Source organism: Carassius auratus, chromosome 38 (assembly GCF_003368295.1).
Source record: "Carassius auratus strain Wakin chromosome 38, ASM336829v1, whole genome shotgun sequence".
Lineage (NCBI taxonomy): Eukaryota > Metazoa > Chordata > Actinopteri > Cypriniformes > Cyprinidae > Carassius > Carassius auratus.
The window spans coordinates 13,782,053-13,808,337 of record NC_039280.1 but is presented as its reverse complement, the minus strand read 5'-3'; the positions used below and the strand labels follow the sequence as shown (position 1 = coordinate 13,808,337).

General features: G+C 37.9%; 1 protein-coding gene across 4 annotated transcripts in view; it reads right to left on the bottom strand.

Annotated features, from left to right (window-relative positions):
* Positions 1-26,285, bottom strand: part of LOC113057147 (leucine zipper putative tumor suppressor 2 homolog) — a 62,752-nt gene that overhangs the window by 3,460 nt on the left and 33,007 nt on the right. For 3 of the 4 annotated variants that reach the window (XM_026224270.1, XM_026224268.1, XM_026224271.1), the window contains 3 exons: positions 1,947-2,480; positions 388-960; positions 19-288 (listed from right to left, as the gene is read on the bottom strand). In XM_026224270.1, coding sequence (XP_026080055.1) covers positions 19-288; positions 388-960; positions 1,947-2,453 — 1,350 coding nt within the window. In that variant the 5' untranslated portion in view covers positions 2,454-2,480. Of the gene's footprint in view, positions 1-18; positions 289-387; positions 961-1,946; positions 2,481-18,580; positions 18,814-26,285 lie in introns of those variants that run through there. The other variant, XM_026224267.1, reaches the window with a different exon arrangement.

Sequence of the window (26,285 nt, the reverse complement as noted above, 5' to 3'; positions counted from 1 at the left end):
ATGGCTATGTGGACTCACCTCCCACTTTGTCTCTTCTAGACGAGGACCTAGCTGAGTCTGCTCCTTCTCAAATGAGGCACATCTCTTCTCCAATGCCTCCCGTTCCTGCAGCAGTTGGGAGAAGTCCTCTTGCAGTTTCTTCTTCTCCTGCTGCAGCTGAAACACCTGCAACTGCATAACCTGTTGTGCCCGCTGGGCCTTCAGTTGCACCTGCTTCATTTTTGATGCACAGCTCTGACGAAGGTCCTCCAACTCTTGCTCGCAACGTTTCTGTTTCTCCTCATACACCTGCATGGAAAAGACACATGATTTTACTTATGTTGTATCCACTGTATAACAATTCCCTGTCAAATGGAAAAATAGCTGGTAGAAAACTATGAATGTCACCTGACAGATGGCTGCCTCGTTCTCATCCAGGTTGTCCCTGAGTTGCTGCAGCTCCAGGTCTCTTTCCCTCAGCTTCTCCTCAAGGTCCCGCATGACGCCTTCATACCCTTCTCCTGGAGCTGGGGATCGGCCACACGATCCGTTGTCTGAGAGGGGCTGGCCACGGCCACTTAAAGATCCTGTGCTCTTACTGGATGATGACCGACCACTGTCGGAGTTAGAGTGTCCGTGACCACCGCCGGAGCGTGTGGTTTCCATGTGCCCGGTGGGTACCTCACTCTGTGCCAGGCTGTACCCTGTGCTGCTGTAGGTGGGTAGGCTGGAAAGTGAGTTGCGGCCTGAGTCAGACATAGTGCAGGACTGGCTACTCCGTGCATTGCGCCCCCCACTGTAAGAGTTACGCTTCTCCGTACAGCCCAACCCTGCTCCAGTGCCAGGGAGTAAGAGGTTGAGGCTTGCTTGGCTTTCAGACAGACTGCCCCCTGATCGTGGAGACAGGTATTGCACAGAGTTGCGATTCTTGGGCACGACAGGCTTAAAGGCAGTGGGGCGGATCAGTATCTTCTCCATACTCTGTGAACAAACGTAAATGTTATTTTAACTAAACACACATGTATTTCAACTAAAACAATGACTACTCTGCAGTTCAAAACTTTGGGGTTGGTAAGATTTTTTAATTTTTTTTAAGGATATGCTTACCAAGACTGCATTTGTTTGTCAAAAATACAGTAAAACAGCAATACTTTTGAGATATATATGTTATATCCTGTGTTAGCAGCACAAAAGTTTGTGGGTCCTGTTCCCAGGAAACACACATACCGCTAAAGAAAAATGTATATCCTGAATGCACTGTAAGTCGCTTTGGATAAAAGCGTCTGATAAATGTAAATATTATATAAAGTGAGTATTTTGTATTTTAATATATTTTTTAATAAAAGCTGCATTTTTAGTATTCATCACTAAATTGTAAGTCACATGATCCTTCAGAAATCATTCTAAGAGGATGATCTGATGCTCAAGGAACATTTCTTATTATCAATGTCATTATCAATATCTTTGCAGAAACCATGATTTTAATTTTAAGAATTCTTGTTGAATAAAAAGTTAAAATAACTTTTTTTTTGTAACATTATAAATATCTTTACTGTCCTTATTGTGTCTTTGCTGAATGATAATGTTTTCAATAATAAGTCTTGCTGACCCCAAACTTTTGAATGGTAATGTGAAGCCAACAACAGCAACCACTATTTTGGTTAAAGATGTAACTGAGGTGTAATTGATTAAATGTGTACAGTAAGTGATGGCATATTGACATTTTGCAATGATTAAAGGCTCTCTTCGATCAATAAAAATAAATAGCCAATTTTTACAGTAAAACAAATGAATGAAACCATGACAATATAACAATGGGCAAATTTGATTTACTTACTAAAATAAATGGTCTCATTAAAAACAACAAATTTGTAGCTTGTACTACTTTTAAACCACTTGTGCTTATTCTTGTTAGAGCTGTAATGATTTTTATTTTATGTGTACCTCCCAAACAACCCCAGACTCACCTTTTCCAGCCTGCCTGACACTGGGACGAGTTTGGGAGGAGGGCCACCAATGTTACCATTCATGCCTCTGTTATCAGGAGGCTCTTCGGTATCACTGGACGGGCTGCATGTGGTCACATGATTATCATTCCAGTCACCCACTGGCTCGTCATTCAAATAGCCATAGTTGCCATTGCCAGCAGAGATGAGGGCAGAGGACCTGGTCTTAGCAGGTAGAGGAGGCTGGCTGGTGAGAAGCTGCTCCTGTGAGCTGGTGCTGCGCAGCGTGCCCTCTTGCTGTCTGAAGCAGCTCGTAGCTGGTGTGGGTTTGCGATACTTGGCTCCAAAGTCGCTGGCAGCTCGGCAATGACGCTCCTGATAGGTACGTCCAGAGATGAGGCTGCTGACAGAACCCATGGTGCCAGCCGCAGCTACAGGGGGGGTGTGAGACACTGAGCAGCACTGCTGGACGTCAGCGCTGGGTTTGGGATGATCAGTGGGCACAGGCAGTGCCTGAACTAGAGCCATGGTGAACACACACCCAGGACACACACTCTGTGGAGAGAAAAACAGGAAGACAAGGAATATTAAGATTACAGTCCATATGGGCTGATTGTCATGTAACTTTTAAAATGGTTCATATAATTTGAGGTCATATGATTGCACAGTTTCTGATTTCAAACACAAAAGAAACATGAATCTTTAGACATGGCCACTTGACCAAAGTGGTGCAATTTCTCCCTGTAACTTTACACAATATTTCCACATGATGAGACTATGGTCTTATCACAGGTTATTGAGGTTAAAAGTCTTGAGTTATTACAGTAATCTGTGGTTGAAGACCACATGAGATCAAAATTCAACTTCCGTAGCCTTTAGTCAATGCCGGTTTTCTTTGAGACCATCTATATGGTACATTGTAAAAAAAAAAAATTCATCAATGTCATCTAATATATTATTAGTATATAATTACTAATTATTTAGCTATTTTATATATATTCTATATAGCTAAATGAAAGGCTATTGGTTATTTAAATAAAAGGATTATATGTCTCACCCCAGTTTTCTGTTTACATAGAAATATGCTAATTACAGGTCCTAGGGCTGTTCATGTATTATTATTATGTAATTATGATGCAAATATAATCAATTTAAAAAAATGCTTACAAGGGCAAAATGGTAACGGTGCCCTTTGCAGGGATTGAACAGCATCCTTTAAGATTTGGAACTAGTGGGCACCAAAATACTTGTCCATCTCCCCAAAGACACTTTTCCTTAATAACGTTCTACTATTACATGCCATAACTGTACAGCCCTTAGTTAGCACAACATAGAATGAATAAGCAATGTAACAGCTCAATTAAAAACAGATAAGCAAGCATTAGCAGTGAGTTATGTGTTTGTGAATCAGTGTTAGAGTTTAATTCTCGGATGGGTATTGAGGGGTATATATTTAGCCTGCTGCAGCGTACTAAGAGCAGTCTGACCCTGTGGAGTAATCTGCAAAAAGCCTGCCAGTCCAATCAATTACACACACCCTCTGTGCACTTCAGAACACACTCCCAATGCACTTCAAAGAGCCACATGCAAGAGGAACACACAGTCTTGAGTCACCAGGAGAGATCAGACCACCCCACTGCACTCCCATCCCAGTGAACTCTCTCCCACTGGGACAGACAGGCAAAGAGAAAGCCAGTACCAGTCTGACTCAAACTTCTCATAAGACATTCCTTGTTCTGTTCACTCATCCACACGCAGCCCCCCACGTGCCATTTCAGCTGAGGTTTGAATTCTGATGAAGTCAAAGTAGCAGATTTAAGCATGGGAGGAAAATGTTTCTGCTGTCTCATCCTTCCCTTCCTGGCCATCATACCATGGTACCATGTACCATTACCATCTGTTGGGAAGAATTCATATTTAGGTGTATATTACTTATGGACTTATGGCCTTAATAAACCAATATGGACCTATTTAACCCTTATTATTAATATTGTTCTAACTACTAGAAATGTACATCCCTAACTTAAGTCAGTCGCTACTCTCTCCTGCCAGCAACTTAATAAGAGATACCTTGTTGTTCCTTCCCACCGGAGCACAAAGTCAGATCAGATAAAACATTAAATACATTTCAATCTAGACTCAAAACTAATTTGTTTAGCTGTGAATGAGCACTGTGCAACGTCCGAACTGATTGCACTGTATTTTATATATAATAATTTCCTTTTCCCCCGGAGTACCTTGAATGCTCTAGAGCAGCGGTTCTCAATTCCAGTCCTCGCAACCCCCTGATCTGTACATTTTGAATGTTTCTCATTGTTAACACACCTGATTCAGATAATCAGCTCGTTAGAAGTAAGCTCCGTACATGAACTATGTTCTGATCATAGACTGATTTCGATTGACATGGTCTCTGCAGTGTTCATTGCTCCCTACTCCCTGAGCAGGGGAAATCTGTTCAAGTTACCTAATGTTGGAACATTCATTCACAGATTTGCGCTGCGCAACATCTGCACACATGGACAAGTGTGACATCATATACATCGGTAAATGAATACAATTTAAATTCAAGTCTCGCACACTTCAGTGCACTTTGAATGGAACTTATATGTTCACTTCGAACTGGAATCATGGTGTAATATCCTGTGTCGTCCATTTCGCAGGGCACTTACGTTCGAATACAACAAACGTCTGAAGCGATAACAGAAACATACAAAATGTGCAGAGCAGGAGAGCATGAGCACTGGGATTGAAAACTGCTGCTCTAGAGGATAGACACTTGTCTAAAAGGTTGGAGGGTAGATTCTGCTCTGTTCCTCTAAATAAATCCAGGTGCATTCTGACATGGCAACAGGAATTCCTCTGTCAAAGCTGAGAATGTGGATATTAATATTAATAGCAGAGTACTTGGATAAAACAGTGCCGTGAATGAGATTACACAGAAAGTTTGAGAAAGAGGAGAAAGAGGGATGGCGTGACTCCCTGAGAGTAACAGTTTCCAGGGCGGCTCTCTGTGAGTGCTTACGCACATGGTTCCACTAACGGCTATCAGGTATTTCTGCTTCAGCGCTTCTTATAAAGTATGTTCCTGCAGCCAGTCCAGATCTCTAACTTTAATGTGGCTCTGCTGCAGGGCACAACAATCAGTCCTTAATGCAAACAAACACCAACTATGACAAAAAAACAACAAGCAACTATTTGTACACAAGTTTTTATACTGGTCAAGTGTTTGTGGACATTCAGGCTCAACTTACTCTGAGAGGCATTGTGCACAATTATAATTACCTGCTCACATCTGAATTTCTTGTGTCTGTGGTTTTTATCAATTATGTTGTTTCATATCTAAATTACATTAAAATGGGGTAATTTCAACCTGACTCTTCAAACTGAAGTCAAATTGCTCATATCCATTTTAAGTATTTAAAAATGTCAAATTCAGAGTGATTTTAGCTGTTCTCTCAACAATAAATCTGTCACTTGAGGGGAAAACGATTTGGGCTGGAAACTTCCAGTGTGTCCAAGAACAGAAAAATACAAGGTCACATCGTGCTGGAATCATCATTGATCACTTCACTCATTTTAAACTCTCTTCAACTTAATTCCACCCCCTCCTCAAAGCCAGACCTTCCCCTTTCTTTAAACCCAACCTACACCATTTCAGCCCAGATTCCATCTGTTACCCTAAAGCTACCCCAAAATGAGTTGCGTGGTCTCCAAACCACTCACGGAGCCTCAGTATATCCTGCACCTCATACAAACACACTAACCCAAACTAAACCCTGGACATTCTCCCAAAGCTATAAGATATAATGAGAAGATCCCCTCGGGTCAGCCCCTTTCAACCCTGTGAACTTCAAACCAGCTGGTCAGTGACCTGTCCCCTGCTGAATAACCCCCAGATATTTCCCTTCAGTTCCTCCTCATTGCAGTCGGAGATCTCAAAGGCTAATTATATTGTGCTCCTCCATCTCTGCTAAGGTTAGTGAAATTCCTCTTCCATATAAACTCCCTCCAACCCCTGACCAGCCATGTGTGAAAACTATTCACTTTGGTTTTGTTTTGTTATATAATATCTAATCTTTTGAAACTTAAAGGGGTCATCGGAAGCAAAATACACTTGTTGTTTGAACATAAATGTGTGTTGGCAGTGTTTGTACACATCAACCAAATAATGATAAAAATCCATTCAGTGTTTGTTTTTAATTCCCCATCAATAATAGTACCTTTCTTAAATCAATTATCAGCTTCTTGGCTGTGTTACGTCACACAGACCCAAGCCCCTCCCATGATTGTTGACTGACAGTGGTGTTTTACCTTAGACCCGCCCTGAGTGAGCTTTCATCAGTCCACCATTGTTTCGGCACTGGACCAGATATAGATAAGAATGGCTCCTAAGTGATTGAGGTGTTTTGTTGTTGGATGTAATCATGTAGATAGGAGTCGTCATTTACTTCTGACATCGGTGCCGCTGAAGAAACAGTAGATTACCTTTGTTTTTAGAGGGAATGCAACCCTCTAATCTACCTCAATGTGTCAAAATCATTCATGATACAGCCTCACCTACAGAAGAAGTGAGTGTCGGGTTTTTCTAATAACGTGCTAGTTAGCAAGTTCTGTGGCTAAAGTAAACAGTTTTTCAGAGCACAGCTCGTCACTCCATAGAAGAGAGGGGCGGGATGAGCAGAGCTCATTAGCATTTAAAGACACATGCACTAAAACAGGTGCAGAGCTGATTTTGACTTTTAATTAAGACCCTAGAGAATCATATCAGCTTATGGAAAATGGTCACCAATTACCCCTTAAACATCACTTTGTGAAATAATTTCATTAAAAAGTATGTTTATACTGCTCGTCTTTTAAAAAATGGCAATTTGATTTTGATCTAATTCAATGAAAGATATAATTCAAATATCACCCTTCTAATAAATAAATAAATAAATAAATAAATAAATAAATAAATAAATAAATAAATAAATACAACTCTCTCTCTCTCTCTCTCTCTATGTATATATATATTTATTTTAAACATTTTTTCTTCACACAATTAGAATAGTTAGAAACATAAAACTGGCTGTTAACAAAATTAAATAACTGTGACTGATATTAGTATTTCTCACTAGGCTTTAGAGAGCTGCACAACACTGTCAAATCTGTAAATACCTATTTTATATTATGTATTTAATTATATTATTTATACATCATATTGCATTATGCATTTTTAATTATGTTTTTCATGTATTATTTAAATAAATGTATTATTTACCAGAAACAGGCAGTGTTATTTTAGTTTTATTGATATACAGTAATATTAGAGCATTTATGAATGGACTTTTTATATTTTCAGTTTTTATTTTAGTTTTAGTAATTTTATGAAGTGCCTCTTAAAAAAAGCATTTCTATGAATTAAAAAAAAAAAATCAGTTTTAATTTGAGTCATTGTAGTACTTTAAATTAAACTTATTTCAGCCAAGATTTCAGATTTTTGTTTGTTTTTAAATTATAAAATAATGAAAATTAAATTAAAATCAAATTATTAATATACTGACATTAAAATAAAATAATAATATAATATAATATAATATAATATAATATAATATAATATAATATAATATAATATAATGTAATATAATATATACAAAAGCAACCTTCTCACTCCTGCTCAGTCTTTGATCTCTCCTGTCTCGACAGTGAGAGAATAGTGCATCTCTCTTCTGCAGGTGTTTCTAATCAAATTCCACAGTGAGGTGGCTGGTGGCTGAAATCTCATTATGATAAGTCTTAATAGTGCCTCTGCCACCGGAAAGGATTAGTGGCGAGGTGCGAATCCCCTGGGAATCACGGAGCTTCTCTGCGGAGTCTGAAGCAGAATAGGATGGAATGCCAGCATTGAGCCTGGAACCCAGCAGAGCTCCAAATCTCTGGGCAGAAATCCCTAAACCCCTTAATCACATTTGGTCTCTGTTTGGTTCAAGTGTAGTTGCAGGGGTAGGATATTTGATGTGTGTGAAGATCCCGATCAAAGCCTCTTCCCATGGAGACGTTAGACATGACATTGTGGTATCCAACACCAAAGCCTTTGTTCTGATAACGGCAGGCTTTTCCCTTAACTGTGCAAGTATCCTCCTCACTTCACCAGAAGAGGCCAAGTGAGTTTTCTAATTTAAGATTTTTTTTATGTCATGCAAATCTGTCAAGCCCATTTTCAAAGTACCCCAGACAAAACGTAATAAACATTACATTACATAACCCTCACAGGCACATGAACATTCAGAGAAAGGCAGGAAACTAAAGAAAAGTAGAAGCAGCACAAAGGAAATGCTGACCTCGTCTACCTCATCTGACTGTTGCAAATGCAACAACACATGCTCATTAACTCTGTGTGTGTGCTCCCCAAAAAAAGAGAGGACACAAGTACATGCTTGGATAAATACAGCCCATGAAAAGATAGACAATTAATCCACAAGAATGCGTCCTTGTATCCTAAATAGGGAAAAGTGAAAGCTGCATAGTCTCTGTGCACTCAAGTGATAACCATAAAATGATCAGTGAAACTTATATTGTGTTTACTGATTATGAGGCCTCCGGCGGAACAGGAACATCTGAGAACTGAAGCAGTCAACTGTGTTTATTTACATCATTAAGGGATCTCTGTGCCCTGATGACCTTCTAGTCTTTCTCATTAGTCACTCTATCCTTTCCTTTAGTTTCTTTTAATTATTCTTCTACCTTCCTGCTCTCCTTCGAGTCGCTCATTTTCATTCCGCAAAGGAATGTCCAGGGTTCATTACAACTTGTACAGCATTTGTTACATAATGTTGCCTGTAAACCTGGTACATTTTGCTCAATGGATATTAAAAAGGAAGGTATGTCATTTTCTTGTTTGAATGGAACTGTGGGTAGTTTTTTTGTCTTGAATTAGGTGAATGTAAACCTTTTGTTTCTTTTGTGAATGTCTGCACACTTTCTTGATGTTCAACAACAACAGCCATTTGCTACATGTTTATCAGATATCTGGCAGTGATATTTTAGCATTATTTATATACTATTACATATATAGCATTTGTAATATATATTTTATAGCATTTTAATATTTGGAATTAACTGTTGTTTTTCATATTTTCAGTTTTAGTTGTAAGTAGTTGTAAATTATTTTGTTATATGATTTTTTTATTTTATTTTTTTTTAAATAAAAGCAATCCTTTTTTTTCAGTTTTAGCTATTTTAGTACTCCAACTTATTTAATTTTTTTAACTTTTTTTTTTTTTTACATTTGCTTTTCCTCCGTTATTTAAGTTTTATTTGATTTCTAGTTTATTTCATTCACTGAAAACAAATTTTCAGATATTTTTAGTCAATAATAACAACACTAATGTCGGAAAAGGTTTGTGTGCCCATAGTAGTAGTCCCACCACAAAAAAAATGGAGATTTAGACTTTAAATCAGTGAATTAATGAAAGTGCCTTTACACTGTTTACTAGTTCTTTTGATTTTACTCCTCAGTTGTTCCTGTCACAATTGTGTCCTCTAATCATCTACACTCGATCCCATTTCTCCCACATTTAAACGTTACATGTATACGAGTTATAGATATGCATCAGTGTCGTGTTCTAGTCACACGTTCAGACCCCCAGAGAGCTCTGACCGGCCGCTCTGCAGCCTGTGGCCCTGCTCCTAGACTTCCTGCCAGCTGCACTGCTTTTGTCCCCTCTATCAGATAACACACACAATGATACATTCACAAACATGCTGCAATCAACAATCACGTGATGGCAGCAGAAAACTAAACACACTGTTAGTGAACTGAAGGACCTACTTTGAAAAACATTAGGTTGCTGCACTTACAAGGTGTGCGTGTGCTCATTAATTATTCATATTTGCAGTGGAGAGTAATTGTAGCAGTAATTAGGCTTAATTAACAGCTTCTTTGTTATTTAGGATGAGAAAATTAGCAAGTTCGTTTTTTTAACTATTTGAATGCACTTCACAGAAGTGTTGGATGGTACTTTGCCTCGACGTCATGCATTCAAATCGTTTAATGCACATTTAGCCATTGATTATCCCTTAAATAAACACCATGGCCCTGCATGCTAGTATTGCAATGTTAATAATAATAAGATAAGCTACTGGTCCCATTTCAGGCAGTTCACATTATATCCATCCTATATGGTTTACAGGATTAGGATTAGTTTCCCAAATTATAGTAAAAAAAAAACACAGTATGTCATAGGAGCCTGAATGGCATGTCTTTTCCAGTGAATTTTTGAAGCGTGCATTCATGCTATTAAGACTAATGCAATCCACAACCCCACTGAAGTGTTTGTGACAGATCTCTTTACATGCATTTACAGCTGTAGAAATAATTTAGCTAAGTTTACACTTACATATAGGGCTGCACGATTATGCCAAAAATCATAATTGTTGAATATTCGCATGAAACTGCAATTACGATTATTAATAACGATTAAACCAATTGACATTGAATGGTGTTCATACCATTGTTTGATGGAACTGCATACTATATTTTTATATGAAAATAAGCTGAAAACACTAACTGAAAAAACTTTTCTATAGTATTAAGCCTCAAATGTCAACTAAACATTGGATTGGTTTCTGCTTCAAATGATAAAAAAGTACAAATATTAATGGTATTATAATGTTATACTGAAACTAAAAGGAAAATAATGGGAAAAACATTTAAAAGAACATGTCGAAAGAAAATAACACATCTCAAGCACACAGAATAACATAAGTGGACTTTGAACGATTAATTGCCGCTTTGAACGATTACGCAATTGTGGAATTCATAATTGTAATCGAGATTAAAAATTATATTAATTGTGCAGCCCTACTTCCATACACACACTTGAGTACACAGTATTAGTGTACAGTGTTTCTGCATACTAGAAAGCATGCACTTTCCCCATCCTCAGCAAAGTACATACTTTTACTGCATAGTAAAAGTAGGATTCAGCTTCAGCTTTTTACATACATCCTCCTTTGTCCTTATTAACTAATGTACAAGACCGGCTCAAATAAATCAGTTAAAGACTTGATAAATTGAATTACAATGTTATCCAGTCTGAAAAGTCCACTGGCGCCCAAATCTGGAGAAACAGAATTTAGTCATGAATGACGCATTTGCAATAATAGAGTCAATGGAGCAAGAGAGAGGGAGTCATTGTCGTCATGGACTCAAATATCCTCCTTGGTGTGTGCTAAAATGCTCTGATGGACTGAAATAAATAGATGCAGTCTCCTCTTTCATCCCTTCATTTCTCATTCAGGAGTTTCATTCCTAATGATGACAGTGAGTCACTGATCACACTTTCACAGACATGCTGTCTGGGAATGAGGATTATTCTTTCTGGCACACCTACAAAAACACTAAGTGTGTTGTCATTAATTATGTGTGTAAAATTCTCTGTCAGGAAAACAAGGTAGAATGAGATCACAGGGAGTGTGTGTATGATTTATTGATAAGGTAGATGAGTCTTCTTAACCTCGATTTGATGTCTTAGGTAATGTCTCAACCTAAGTTTACAAAACTTATTTGGATGTGTCATGGTTCTCATGCTCAAGGATATAAAAAAAATAGAAGTCAAGTGACAATTTCTATAGTAAATACAGATTTTTGCAGATATGCACAGCACTAAAATGTTTCATGGACGAAATATTGATTTGTGAGTGCAATATCTAATAAATGTTTTTTCGAAAGCCTTTCTGCAACAACTGTGAAGCATTGTAATGGTATTTTGATCATTTTAAGGCCCCGAAATACTTCAAAAGAAATCGAAGAATGAATTGATATGTCGTCATTTCGAACAAAATCAGGTTCAAAACAAACCTAAATCACTAAATACATTTCCAACAAAATAATTTAGAAACAGCTGATCAACCGAACATTCTGGGAGAGTTTGTTTTGGCTCCTAACAACTTTGAGCTTCCATTAGTCTGTGGCAACTACGCAATCAGTGGTGGGTTCGGGAACTCCCCTCGATTCGTTTCTCATTCCACGGAGGTCAGACAGGAGAACAACATCTAGAACAACACCAACACTAAGTTACTAGCAATAGGAATACACTGGAGTTTCGAATAGCTGAGATGGTACAAAAATATTTGCACCTGTATGATCGCTTACAGAGAGACTTTAAAGATTTGGAGAACTAAAATTCTAAAACAAAATTGCAATGAAGCATGAGTTAAGCAAAGCAATGTGGAGAAACGTCTGATGCAAGTTTTCCAAAGCCATTAAAAAGGATGAAAGGAAAGAATGGAGATAAGGTGGCGAGTAGCAAATACACGTGTTTCAAATAAATGTTGTTACACCATACTGCTGCTGCTTGAATTTTTTATGTAAGTGAATTTAAAAAGTATTCAATAAATAAAATGCCAAATGTTGAAAACAGTTCAGCTGCTTCATATTTTTGTGGGACGTGTAATACTTTTTCAGGATTTTCAGAAGATTTAATTTTGATCTGTTAATGTATCCTGATTAAAACTAAAGTTTTTTCATAAATCATAAGATTATGAGGAAATGTTCATTTAAAAATCATTTTGTCATACTGCAAACTAAAGTGAACTAAAAAAGCAAAATTAAAGTAAAAATTTTATATATTTATATCAAATTTATACTAAAATATTGATAAAGATGAATACAATGGTCCATGCACAAGTTATTTGTAAACTTCCCAAACACAAACTTTTATTTTCATAGAGGAAATAGCAAAAAAGTAATGAAATCGATTGAAATCTATTTTATGCGGGGGTTTTTTATATAATGGGATGAGAGTTCTGAAACAGTTTCAAAGTCTGCAAATCATTTTGGCCCTAAGTAATTCACTTGAATTTCAAATGTCTCATACAACAGACCACTTTGCCGCTATTAATCTCTCCATGTAAAGCGACTAAGTTTTCATGGTAAATCCCTGTAGCTGTCCTCCTCAACTCAAATAATTGTATGTTTCTTTGTTGAAATGCTGGATCGAATTAAAAGCGACAGGGAAACACTGCCTGTAGAACAAGCATTATTGGCCCTGCTAGTTTCATTGCCAACCTGTTGCTGTTGCAGGCTTTTGGCTCTGTTTGGAGCTGTTGCCATGACACTTGAGGCCTACATGTGCACTGCCTGGGGTGAAAGAAAAGAGGGGGAGGGAGCCAGAGTTTGCTACAAAAACAGAGGGAGAACTCCACAGAGTAGAGAGGGAAAAGAACGATAGAGCATAAGAGAAAGGCAAATTCAAACCTGAGCAGGTGGAGTGTTAGTGAACATGCATAAATCAATCGCAGGCAGGCGAACAGAGTGAAGTAGAGGAACCCATAAAAGAATGAGTGAGAGAGGGAAACTCAACTCAAAGTTTAGGGAAGACAGGGGGCTGGTCAGCTTTTTAGCATCTCAAAGCATATGGGCTCTATTAAAGGCCCCCTTGAACAGGGGCCCGAGCCGCCTCACAAACCTCCCGAAGACAATCTCTCCTGTCTCACTGTCTGAGCCTCCCTGGGCATCCCATCCAGTGAGCCTTTCAGAAAAGAGTCGGCTGGCTCAAACTCCAGAATGATATGCAGCGGGTGACGTTTTTCGCACAATACTACACAGGAGCTGCTGCCATCTGGACTGACACTACCTGCCAATCAACCGCGGATATTTTGTTTCACCCAGTGTGCAGCTCTGAGTCCGCTGGCACAGGCCCAGACGCCAGCCGTGGTGCCCATTACTGAGCATCTGCCAGCGGGAACAACCTCCCTTGGTCTCACTGCTATGAAGTACATTGAGTGCAAGCATCTCAGGAGCTGTGTGATCTAAACAAAGTGGGTTTTTTTGGTCAAAATCACCTTCATTTTTACATCAAGTTCACACAGAATAGTGGCATGCATATGCATGTTTTGGAAGTCCATAAATAGCTAGAGTACCAAGTACAGTATAACCGCATCTTTAATTATTATTAAAGACATAAGTCACATTAAATAATGATTTTAGGCAGCAATGCTATATTTGTTGTTTATTATATATTTGCATATGTTTAATTTAAAATAACTTATGAGCTAACGGTTTTGAGTAAAGACCACTTGATTTGTCGATTGCACCCAATGTAGATTCTATGTTACTACAACATGTTTGGTAAACTTCAGTTAAGGTAGTTTATAGTAAAGAGAACTAATCTAGGTTAGAATTGAGCATTTATAAGGAAGAACTATTCACTGGACTTCAGTTTGACCCATTGCAATTTTGGGCATTTGCGAAAAAAAGAAAAAAAAAGAAAAGCTTTCAGCAGAGCCAGTTGCTTCTGAGTCAGCTGCTCTTTGCCACGGTAGGAATTTCCAACCACTAATGATTATTCAATTCAATCCAGTGGTCAGAAACAGACACTTGGAATAACAGCAGAACGGAGAGGAGCTGTGAGTCCACCGCACTGTTATTACTGTGAGAGTGGCCATTTTTGAAGAGATGCCACTGATAGGATGGTAATAAAGTGATAAAGAATAAAAAAAATCTCAAATCCAGACTCTCAGTTATGAATGGATGAGAGGACAGACAGATGGGTTACTGATGATGAGCATATAAGGACAAGCTACTGTCCAGCAGAAATGACTGTTAGCCAATGTTTTTTTCAAATTCAAAAGGTTTTGAAATAAAAAAGATGATCTCAAATACTTATCCAGACTTAGCTGAATAAATCACAGTACATAATGTAGCCTGATTGTGTTTTACAAAGGCTCAAAATAAAATGCTTAGTATAAAACGCTTTAGTGTCATATTCTTTACATGGTACTATCAGATAAGTCAATGTAAAAAAAATATGTGGCAATACCACTTAACTTTTAACTAGGATGTGGAAAACACAACATATTATTTTTATATTTTATTATTAAAATAATAATAATAATAATTATTATTCATTTTTAAAGGGAAAAAAATTAATTAACTGTAACCTTAACAGTAAAAAAAATTAAACGATTTAACATCATATTATAAGGAATTTTACCATCAGATTTATGGGTTTTGGAAGAAAAACTTTTGCTGCACAGGAAAAAGTGAAATACAGCCAAGTATGGTGATCCATACTCAGAATTCATGCTCTGCATTTAACCCATCCAAAGCACACACACACAGCAGTGAACACACACCCGGAGCAGTGGGCAGCCATTTATGCTGCGGCGCCCGGGGAGCAGTTGGGGGTTCGATGCCTTCTCAAGGGCACCTCAGTCGTGGTATTGCTGGCTCAAGACTCGAACCCACTACCCTAGGGTTAGGAGTCAAACTCTCTAACCACTAGGCCACAACTCCTCACAAAAAAAAGCCTGTGTGACATCACATAATTATTCTTTATTTAAATAGTTTTGTATCTTTATTTAGGGTGTTTGTGTTACATTTAATAATGTTTATTGGATTATTTTGGTGTAGTGTGTTAAGCCCCTTTTACACTGCGATTCTGGAAAATACATGGGTAATGTGTTCGGCAATTGTTCTCGGGTCTCTAGATTTTGCACCTTTCACACTGTCAGTGATTACCTGGAGTATGTCTGTGCATTCATAAAAAAACCCGTAAAGGTCCTGTAATGACACGGTAACTTTCACTTAAGCTGGCGAACGATCTCAGCTTCAGTGCAGATAGTGAGGAACTACCCGATCTCTGTTTCATTACAGTTTGCCCTTTTTATTTTCATCGCGAACGTTGATCTGCCTTCAAAACACCCAGTAAAACAGTCGCACTATAACGTGGACCATCACTACGACACACTCTTTACGGCATTGGTTCTGTCTTTTGTTCACACAGAGCTCATTCTGGGACTGAACCCGGCAATGTCACTAGGTCCCCAACCCGGTTCACACAGAAGGCGACCCAGCAATTTTCTGCCAATTTTCCGGGACCAACGTGCAGTGTGAAAGGGGCTCTAAATGATATTTTGTCTGTGTGTGTATGACCCTGCACCATCTACACAATATTATTGCCCATGTTTTATCAACAGACCTCTTTTGATGAACTCTGGTTCTCTGGGTATCCATTTAAAAAACATGATTTTGGTAGATCAATTAAATTAAAATGAATAGGGATCAATGTTTTTTTTTTTTTTTACACTGTCAATGAAGGTGAGCAAAGTTAGAGACAGAAAGATGTGTTTTTCTACTATCTCATGAGGGAATGATTGGTGCTCTGGTCTCTCTTTAAATAGACCGCAGATAACTTTTATGTGCAGCCTCTCTGAGTCTTTCATGTTAAAGTATTTCTTTACTGGCTGTGGCCATTGATCTTCTCAAAATGGCTTCTCTGTCTCCTCTCGAAGCTTTCTGAACCAAGCATCAGCAGAAAGAGACAAATAAATAACCTTGCAGTGTTTCTGACAAGTCATAATCATCAGTCTCATGATCAAACTGAAATCACAGCGCAGAAATGCACTGCAGTCGGGGAGAAAAGTGGCACAGCGCACATACCAGTAAATTAATTCCACACCAGCGCTTACATAACCAACGTGGCCTCAGACAAACTATGCCAGCATGAATATGTAATTCATCTTAAAAGTGCAGTGATGGTGAACCACGCAGGAACTGCAAACAGAAAAAAGACAACCTTGGAGCTGGTCATGAAAAGTTGCAGACACGCAGTGGGACCAGCCGCAAGAGGATGTGGATGTACAGACACTGTCCCAACAGATTCCAGCCGAGCTCAGACGGAGAGGAAAAGAGTGGCATGGAAAGTTGTGATTCAGTGCAGTCAGCTGAGACTGAGTCGACGTTAATGAGCTCTCCCTCTGTATATACGTCTGCAGGAAGCTACAGCCTTACATAAAAACTTGGCACATAAAAACCATCTCATAAATGGAAACAGTAAAGCAAGGAAAGGAGATGGAATGAGGTGTTTTGGAGAACCTAAACCTGTTAGACAAAGTGAGACACAGCCAGTCAGTGAAGCACAAACTGTCCTTACAGAGACAGTGAGCTGACCGCACTTACCAAGGCTGTGTTTCAGAGCCCTGTAACATATGAGAGTGATTTAACTCATCTATTATTTTCCGACTCACTGACGCAAGCACCTTTCCACCCCCTTAGGTGATCTCATCTGGAGCGGAGTCTGGACGCTGCTGACACGCAGTAACAGGCCGCTCTATTTCAGGCTTTTACTGTATAAGAATGTGCCATGAGCTGAGTCACATCTACTTTAAACACAAATGGGACTCTCAGTATACTCGGGGGCGTTTCAATCTAAACTTCATCCCCTTCAAGACCGAAATGTCAATAGATCAGGCCGCATGCTGGGCAAGAAGCTTAGTGGTGTTTGACTAGTTTGAAGAAGCTTTGTGTAAGCACTGGGTGAGGAGTGATTGGAGTGTGTGCTGGACGTCGGACGTTCCAATCCAAGCCAGTTGTTCATACGCCAACTTTTAGCTTCATATTCACCATTAAAATAAAGATTCCAAAAGGGGGGGTTTCACTATAATTCTATAGAAGAACCATTTACAGTGAAATTATCTTAAAATGGCAATTTTCTCAGTGTGAAGGACATTTTAATAATCTAAAAGACTTTTTTCCATTGTAAAGAATGTTCTGTGCAATGGAAAGTTTTTATTGATGGTTCTTCATGGAGCTGTAGATGCTAATAAAGAACCTTTATGTTTAAGATTGTACTTTTAAAACAATCTCCACAAAACAAAAAAATCAAGTCCTGTAAATCAATTCATTAACAAGGCCCTGTCCCACAAAAACAAACCAGTTACAAAAACCTAAGAGCTCAACAAACACTCTTTACAACAGATATAAATTCCTACACACTCTTAAAAATGAAGGTTTCAAAAGAGGTTTTTACAGTGATGTCATAAAAGAAACATTTTGGGTTCTCCAAAGAACTATCAGTGAACATTTCCTAAAGTAAACCAATTTAAAAAAATCTAAAAGAACCTTTTTCTACTATAAAGAACTTTTGTGAAATTGAAAGGTTACATGAATCTACAAGCATAGATTTCAATCAAGAACTTTATCTTTAAGAGTGTAGGAAACAAAAACTACAAAAGATATCAGAGGACTTTTATCTGAAGACTTTTTTGTTTAAGATTCATGCATCTTAGTTTCTTCTGTGGGAAAAACCCCAGTAATCTCACATGTGCCTCCTCCTGAGTTCCAGAAAAGATTTCAGTTTCAAACTATGCTCAGATTTGACAAGATACCAAAAGTCAGAGATCTCAGTTTAAACTCAAACATTTCTCATCAACTTCTTCTAAGATTAAATGATCTGAGCTTTCACATTCATTTGATAGATCTTTGCTCTTACTGTATTTCAACAATCATTTCATGTTGCTTATTTTTATTTCTCCAGGAATTTCAGAAGAGACATCTGAGACAAAGTTTATTCTTAAATGAAGCATAAATTAGATCTTTGTTAGGTCTTTTGAGACATATTGTTCTTTGTCAGGACAATAAAAAGCCTCTGAGTAGTCATTAAATTTGCTTTATCAACAAAATTATCATTAACTTTGTGCCCTGCAATCGTTCTCCCACAACAGAAAGCACTAACAGTGCTGCTAAACTTCAAAGAGCTTCTTCTCACCCCAGTGATATCAGCTTTGAGAAGTTAATCATTCATTTCACATCACTTCAAAGCTCTGCAGTGGTAATCTGAACTCTCGTGCAATCGGAGGGTGTATTAAATAGAGTCATGCTGCTGACATACCCATAATGCTCTGCATGGCTGCCTCCTCGCTTCTCCCCAGTCTGTCCTGGAGATACAATCCCAGTCTGCTCACTGTACTCCTCTCTCAGTCTTACACACACTCCTTCTATCTCTTTCCTTCTCTCTCACACGCTCATTCTTTCTGCTCCTCCTCCTCATGCCAAAGTTTGCTCTCTTTTCTCTGGTAGAAACCCCCTTCCTTTCTGTCCTGTCCTCTCCTCTCTTTCCCTGCTGTTTGCCGTCACAGCACCGCCCCCTTCTCCTTCTACCCTCCTCCCTCTCTCACTTTTCTATGGCCCCTTGCTCCTCCACCACCCCCATCCTCACTCACATTTAATCCCTCCTCATGCTCACTCCCTCTCTTTTCCCTCGTCTTTCTTCTACCTTTTTGTTTTCTTCATCTCTGTCCATTACAATGCGAGTGGAAAATAGAAAGGCTGCGTCCTGTTTTTAAGATTGACCCTCAGCCACTGCTTTAATACTATAATGCCTACTGTTGTACTGTCATGTAAGGCCTCTAAATTATAGACATGATCAAAACTTTGCTGTCATTTTACTGATAGTTTATACTTTATTAGCAAGTAAAAGAGTTTTTAGTTTAAGTGTTACTGGTCATGGCACACGTTATTTTGCTCAAGAATCTTTGGTGGTTTTTATTAAGTAAACATAAGAATACTATTTATATTTCAAGGTGAACACTTACTAGATTGAGTCAGCTTAGGTTTATGTGATTATCCATACATAATTTTTAGAAACAAAAATACTAGGAGATATTGACAACTTGTATGTAAGAAATCTGTCACACTGTTGTTAAAAATAACATTACTTACCATTTTGCCATATAAATATTATTATCTGCAGTAAACTGCATATTTTTTCCTCTCTTTGCACCCCTGAATAATACTGAGGAGCCTTTTTCTTTAGTATTAGCTCCATACTCACCTATATCATACTCTAAGAATAAAATAATAATAATAAATATAATATAGAACACATATGCAAACTTTTTTAAATTTTTTATTATTATATCAGATATCTAATATCTAATATCACTATCAGATAGGTCCTTTAAAGTATCTTGGAGAGGTGAGGTGTCCAAGTCTCAACATCTAACTACTGGGGTGCCTCAGGGCTCAGTTCTTGGACCACTTCTCTTCTCTGTCTACATGGCATCATTAGGTTCTGTCATTCAGAAACATGTCTTTTCATACCACTGCTATGCTGATGAAACTCAACTCTACCTCTAATTCCATCCTGATGATCCGACGGTAGCTAATCGCATCTCAGCTTGTCTAAAAGACATTTCTTCCTGGATGATGGACCATCACCTTCAACTTCAACTTCAACCTTGCCAAGACATAACTGCTTGTGATTCCAGCAAACCCATCGTTTCATCACAATTTCACCATCAAGTTAGGCACTTCAACCATAACTCCTTCAAAAACAGCTAGAAGCCTTGGAGTTATGATTGATGATCAGCTGACTTTCTCAGACCACAATGCTAAAACTGTCCGATCCTGCAGATTTGCTTTATTCAACATCAAGAAGATCAAGCCCTTTCTTTCGGAACATGCTGCACAATTCCTTGTTCAAGCTCTTGTTCTGTCCAGGCTGAACTATTGCAATGCCCTCTTGGCAGGTCTTCCAGCCAATTCTATCAAACCTTCACAATTAATTCAGAACTTGGTAATAAAGAACTTGGTAAATTCAGAACGCGGCAGCAAGATTAATTTTTAATGAGCCAAAAAGAATACACGTCACACCTCTGTTTATCAATTTGCACTGGCTTCCAATAGCTGCTCGCATAAAAATCAAGACATTGATGTCTGGCTCTGCACCCATTTACCTAAATTTGTTACTTCAGACTTATGTGCCCTCTAGAAGCTTGCGTTCTGCAAGTGAACGTCGCTTGATTGTGCCATCCCAAAGAAGCACAAAGTCACTTTTACAGACCTTTAAATTAAATGTTCCCTCCTGGTGGAATGACCTCCCCAACTCAATCCGAGCAGTTAAGTCCTAAGCCATCTTCAAGAATTGGCTTAAAACACATCTCTTCACTTAACTTTATCACTCAATATTCTAATTCTATTCTTAAAAAATCAAGCTACCTTTCTAATCTTTTTGTATTCTATTTTCTTTTCATTTATTATGCAATTGTATATGTGTGTATATGTGTAAAGACCTCTAACTAGCTTGCTCTATTCTTTTTTTTATTATTCTATCTGTTTTCTTTTTATTTATTATATTACTTAAAATCCCATGCTACGTGTATTGTGTTAACCTAACTGAGACTTGTTCTAGCATTTATATATCATTGCTCTTTTTGTTGTTTTTGATTGCTTCCACTGTCTTCATCTGTAAGTTGCTTTGGATAAAAGTGTCTGCTAAATGAATAAATGTAATTATTATTTGTTCAATAAACCATTTTTTACTACTATTTTATATGTCAGGCTTTACAGTGTAATGTGACTCACATTACACACCCACACACACACACACACAGGTAAACACTGAAAGTTGTGACATTTGCCAAGTATGGTAACCCATACGCAGAATTTAGTGCTCTGCATTTAATCCATCCAAGTGCACATATACAGCAGTAAGAAGTGAACACACCCCCAGATCATTGGGCAGCTATATATCCAGTGCCCGGGGAACAACTGGGGGCTCAGTGCCTTGCTCAAGGGCATTTCAGACATGGGTATTGAGGGTGGAAGATTCACTTCCCCACACCTACAACTCCTGTCAGCACCGAGACTCAAACCAGCAACCTTCCGGTTCCAAGTCCAAGTTTCTAAACATTAGGCCACAGCTGCGCTTCCAGAGCCCTCTGGATGCACTTTACATTTTTATTTTACATGAATCTTTGTTTAATAACAATGTCTATTAGTGTACAGATCCATGCATCACAGGAGAATTCAGACATTTTTTTTTTTTTATTAACTTTTTTTTTATGAATTAACAAATTTGATGGAAATAATGGTGATGGTAATGGCATAACTATGTAAAGAGTAGGTTGTCCACTAAGTAAGAGTAAAACCCCTCCAATCAAGTCAAACTCTTCATCTATTTAGTAGACTTTCCTGGGATATACAGTAATCTCAAGGCATGCTGGGACATAAACGCATGACTTACTCTAAACACTGACTCATCACATGTCCACATGCCCTGTTAATGTAAACACATGCCTTCACCACAAATGTGCAGATAAAGAGCATCACAAAGGGTCTGTTATCCTGTATGACATCACACTGAAAGTTACATTCTTTTACTTCTTTGTATGGGGACAAGGACTGAAAAACAACAGGGTGTTTGGGCATTTCTTTCAGATTTGACCCCTCTGGAATTTTATTTGAATGTACTTAACATTTTTATGTTTAATAACAATGTCTATTAGTGTACAGAATATCCATGCATCTGTTGCTTATGCACCTTTTCCTACCCAATTTCTTCCTTCCAGTCAACCTTGCATTTAATATGCTTTGATACAGCACTCTGAGAATTCACAGGAGGACATGGACTTAAAAACAACAGGGTGTTGGGTCATTTCTTTCAAATTTGTCCCTCAGTGATCGTCAGTGATCGTCTTCTGGACCATTGTCAATTCAGATGTCTTCCCAATTTTGTGGTTTCAAAGAACAACAGATACCCGGAATTTATACTGAAGGGATGGTCATTTAATGAAACTCAAATGTAAATATTCTAAAATTCTGAGATGCTGGATTTTTTTATTTCATGAGATTTAAGCTTTAAAATATGCTTTTTAAAAAATTTGACTGGCCATTCCCAGACAAAAGCAAGGAAGCATGACGTGTTATGTTCCTAATCTACATTCATAAGGAGCAGTAAATAGAGGGATCCTGAGTGATGTGGGACTCTCAAGTGAAGTGAAAAAGTGGAACGAGAGGGGTAGAGAAAGACAGACAGAGAAAGAGTGAGAGACAGAGGAAAAAGAGCTAATGAAGCATTAGGAACAGATGAACATCCCAGTGATTAATGGACACTTGCCCTACAGGGAAATTATCATATGAACAAACACTCCACATATACTTACTGGGGGGACTTAACATGATACTCTCAACCACAGTGCACACACATATCTCAAAGTAAATCCGGCCAACTGCACTCTCCACATATGCACCAATGCTTAAGGCCCGGACACACCAAGATGACTTCAAAGAATGAGCGGCAAAGAAAGCTGATGGTATTGTTGCCTCGCGTCGACAACATCGGACCAAAAAGCTGCACTGAAACACACAGCACAGACTACATCCAATGGCAAACTAACATGTGCCTTCTGCGCATGCCTGACAGGAATGAGCTTTTCATATCAGCAGCCATTATATATTCGTCAATCCAAAGGAGAAACCGAAACAAAGATATATGAGAAACGCTGATATATGAAATGTAAACAAAGCAGCGCTTACCATCTTAAATTTCAGTAATGTTGATAACTTAAATGAATTCAAGCATTTCATGTTGTTATGAAAACATTCACGTATTAGAATGATCGGGAAAGATCATGTAACATGTAAACAGCCTTCTGTCTGTACTGCCTTCATTCGCATGCTTGTTTTCATCCCTTTCGCTTTAATTTTCGGGCACTGACTCTGGCTAAACTGAACATCCAATCAGAGCTCTCACTCTCGCCAACGGCCCCCGACGAGGGCAAAATGTGTAATGTAATAGAAAATGTTATTAACTACAATTTTCATAATGTAATCTGTATTCAGCTGAATTACTAGTAATGGACAGCAAGTTGTAGTAATATGCAAAGAACTGTTTTCAGAACACTATGGACATGCAAACTTTGTTTCTTCCAGTTCTGTACTGGTTAAAGCTGTTGTTAGCGGGGTAATAAACAGTTTGATTAAGTATGAATGGAGGAAGGGGAATTCTCAGTCCCCTTAAACTTCCCAGTCCCGCTTTCTCTATTCAATTCAGAAATGGAACGGAACAGAGTTGGTTAGGAAAGAGAGGAAATTAATGATAGTGAAGGACAAAAGACTGAACAAGAACCTAATCCCCCTTTCACTCCCCACACCCATCCATCCAACCCCTCCACCCACACACACACACACTGATTTGATCAAGCATGTACACACACATGCAGATGGACACACACAAAATGAGAGGTCCTCAAAACTTCCAACAATACACTTGACCCCTCATCTACTGAGAGAGAGCGAAAGAAAAAAAGATGGAGCAAAAATGCAAAACAATTGTTGAGTGGCAGACTGGGGTAAAGCTGGGGGCTCTGAGAGTTTCATTGCTAAAATGAGCACAACTCGGCTGAAATCTACAGATTCAGATGCCAGAAAATCTGACACATTCCACACACTTTGCATTTTAATATTTTAAATATTTAGTTCAATTTGATTATGTTTTTAGTTGCCAATAAGACAGCTCAGTTTTAACACACTTTATGATGTTTTAAAGTCAACATGAAACTGTTTATTTTCTAACAGCACTCATTGGACATGATTCATCAGTGCATTTAATACCTAAAAAACTCTGTCTTTGTAATCTTTGATAAGAATGTATTAACATGCTTGGTCTCAAACCTTGGCGTCACTTTTTCGTCCCATCCCCGCCACTCCACTTGACACAAAAGTTGTCTAAAAACCTGCCCAGCATTTTTTCTTGGTGTATAATATAAAATATGTCACAAAATTGGTACTTTTAGGGTATGAGCCAAAACGCATGATTTCTGTGTCTTCCCCTTTAAATGCAAATGAGCTGGTCCGGGGAAGAGGGCGGAGCTTCAAGAGCTCAAGCTCTAGCAATATCGCCCTAGCCTTTGCAAATAAACACTCCACTATTAGTACAAGCCTGTTATCATTACAGAAAACGCACTTGGTTTAAAAGTCTCATCTGACTGTACTGTGCATAAAAATGCACTTTATGAATTACATAGACGGCAGCACTGTGGGATAAAAAATAACTCATGGTACCATCGCATGCTATTACAATCTTTATAAGCCCCACTTTTGATTATAAGCTCTACTAATTCCAGCGGTCGATTTCACATTGCTTTCATATGCAATTTTAATTCCCACTTTCCTCTTCACAATCATTCTGGTAGCACGTAAAGGCAGCATCAGTTAAAACAGACATACATTGGTAGCTTTATTAGCCTTTCAGAGTGCCAAGAAGGTCTTTCAGAAAGCCAATTTGGAAAAATGAATGCGTGATACTTACTTCTTCTGGAAATGTAGCTGGATTGCGAAAAGTTGGCACTGCTCTATCATTCAGGAGAAACTTTTGTGCAAAAACTGTTTTATTCTGACCCTCATTCACAAAGCAGTCTGGTGTAAATGACAGACTTAAATGAATTTCAGTAAAGTTGAGGGAGCATCTTCTTCAAAAACAAGATTATGTTGTGAATATTAGTTTATCCAAAAAATAAAACGTCTTATCACTTTGCTTTATATTGTTTCTTATCCATATGACTTAAAAAAAAGATATTTTAGGTAATTAAATAATTAAATGGTGAATAAGAGAGTTTCTCTGCCATCTCATTTTGTGTGCCAAATATTTTTATTGGTATAAAATTATTGTACAACTGTAATTATATAATATGACTTTCAAAAGCTGAATTGATTACCTTAATTTATTTGTTAGAATACGTATAGCTCAATATTTTAACTAATTGCAAAAGCTGAATAATCAAATTTCTACTGATTTTAATCAGCAAAATAATCGGTGATTAGTCGATCTAATAATCGTTAGATTAATTGATTATCAAAATCATAGTTTGTTGCAGCCCTAGAATATACAAATTTAAATATAATAAAATAAATTAGTACATTTAGCAAGAATGCATTAAATGAAATAAAACTGACAGTTATAAAATTTATAATGTCACAAAAGATTACTATTTCAAATAAACGCTGTTCTTTCTAAATAAAATTAAATACAATTTCCATCTGAAAATACTTACTTTTTCCACACAAACATTAATGCATACCGTTTTCCACATTGACAATAAGAAGAAATGTTTCTTGAGCAGCAAAGTAGCATGTTAGAATAATTTCTGAAGGACCATGTGACACTAAAGACAGGAGTAATGATGCTGAACATTTAGCTTTGCCATCCCAGAAAATTATTACATTTTTAAAATAATATTACAATAGAAAACAGTCACTTTAAATGGTAATAATATTTCACGATATTACTGTTGTTAATGTATTTTCGATTTTTTTTTTTAAATGCAGCCTCTGTGAGTGACTTCTTTCAAAAAGTTTCATGTTCCCTTTCTACATACTGTACAGTAATCCTATTGATTTTGCCATTTAAAATGAACCCTAAAAATGTTTTTAAAAATCTGCATTGATTTTGTGCCTTCTAATGAGGAACAGATCACAAAATGTATGTTGGATCAATGCATGATGCCCATGAATCTTTCCTCTTCATCCCCGAGTGCATGAGAGGGCATGATTTTGTCAGCATGAGAGGAGCATGCCGACAAAAGTAACTCCTAGCAGAAGGAAAACATGTTTTGCCGTCTACATGATCAAAGATTGCAGTGTGGTATGCAGACTAATCTTCAATTAACTTTCTACTGGAGGCAGATTACATAACAAAATCATGGATTCATAAAAGCACATCAAATATGGGACTGTGTGTAATACACCTCTAGCCCTGAGCTCAGACCCCCCAGGATCACAGACCTGCATCACAAAGCAATGAACTTATGCCAAAC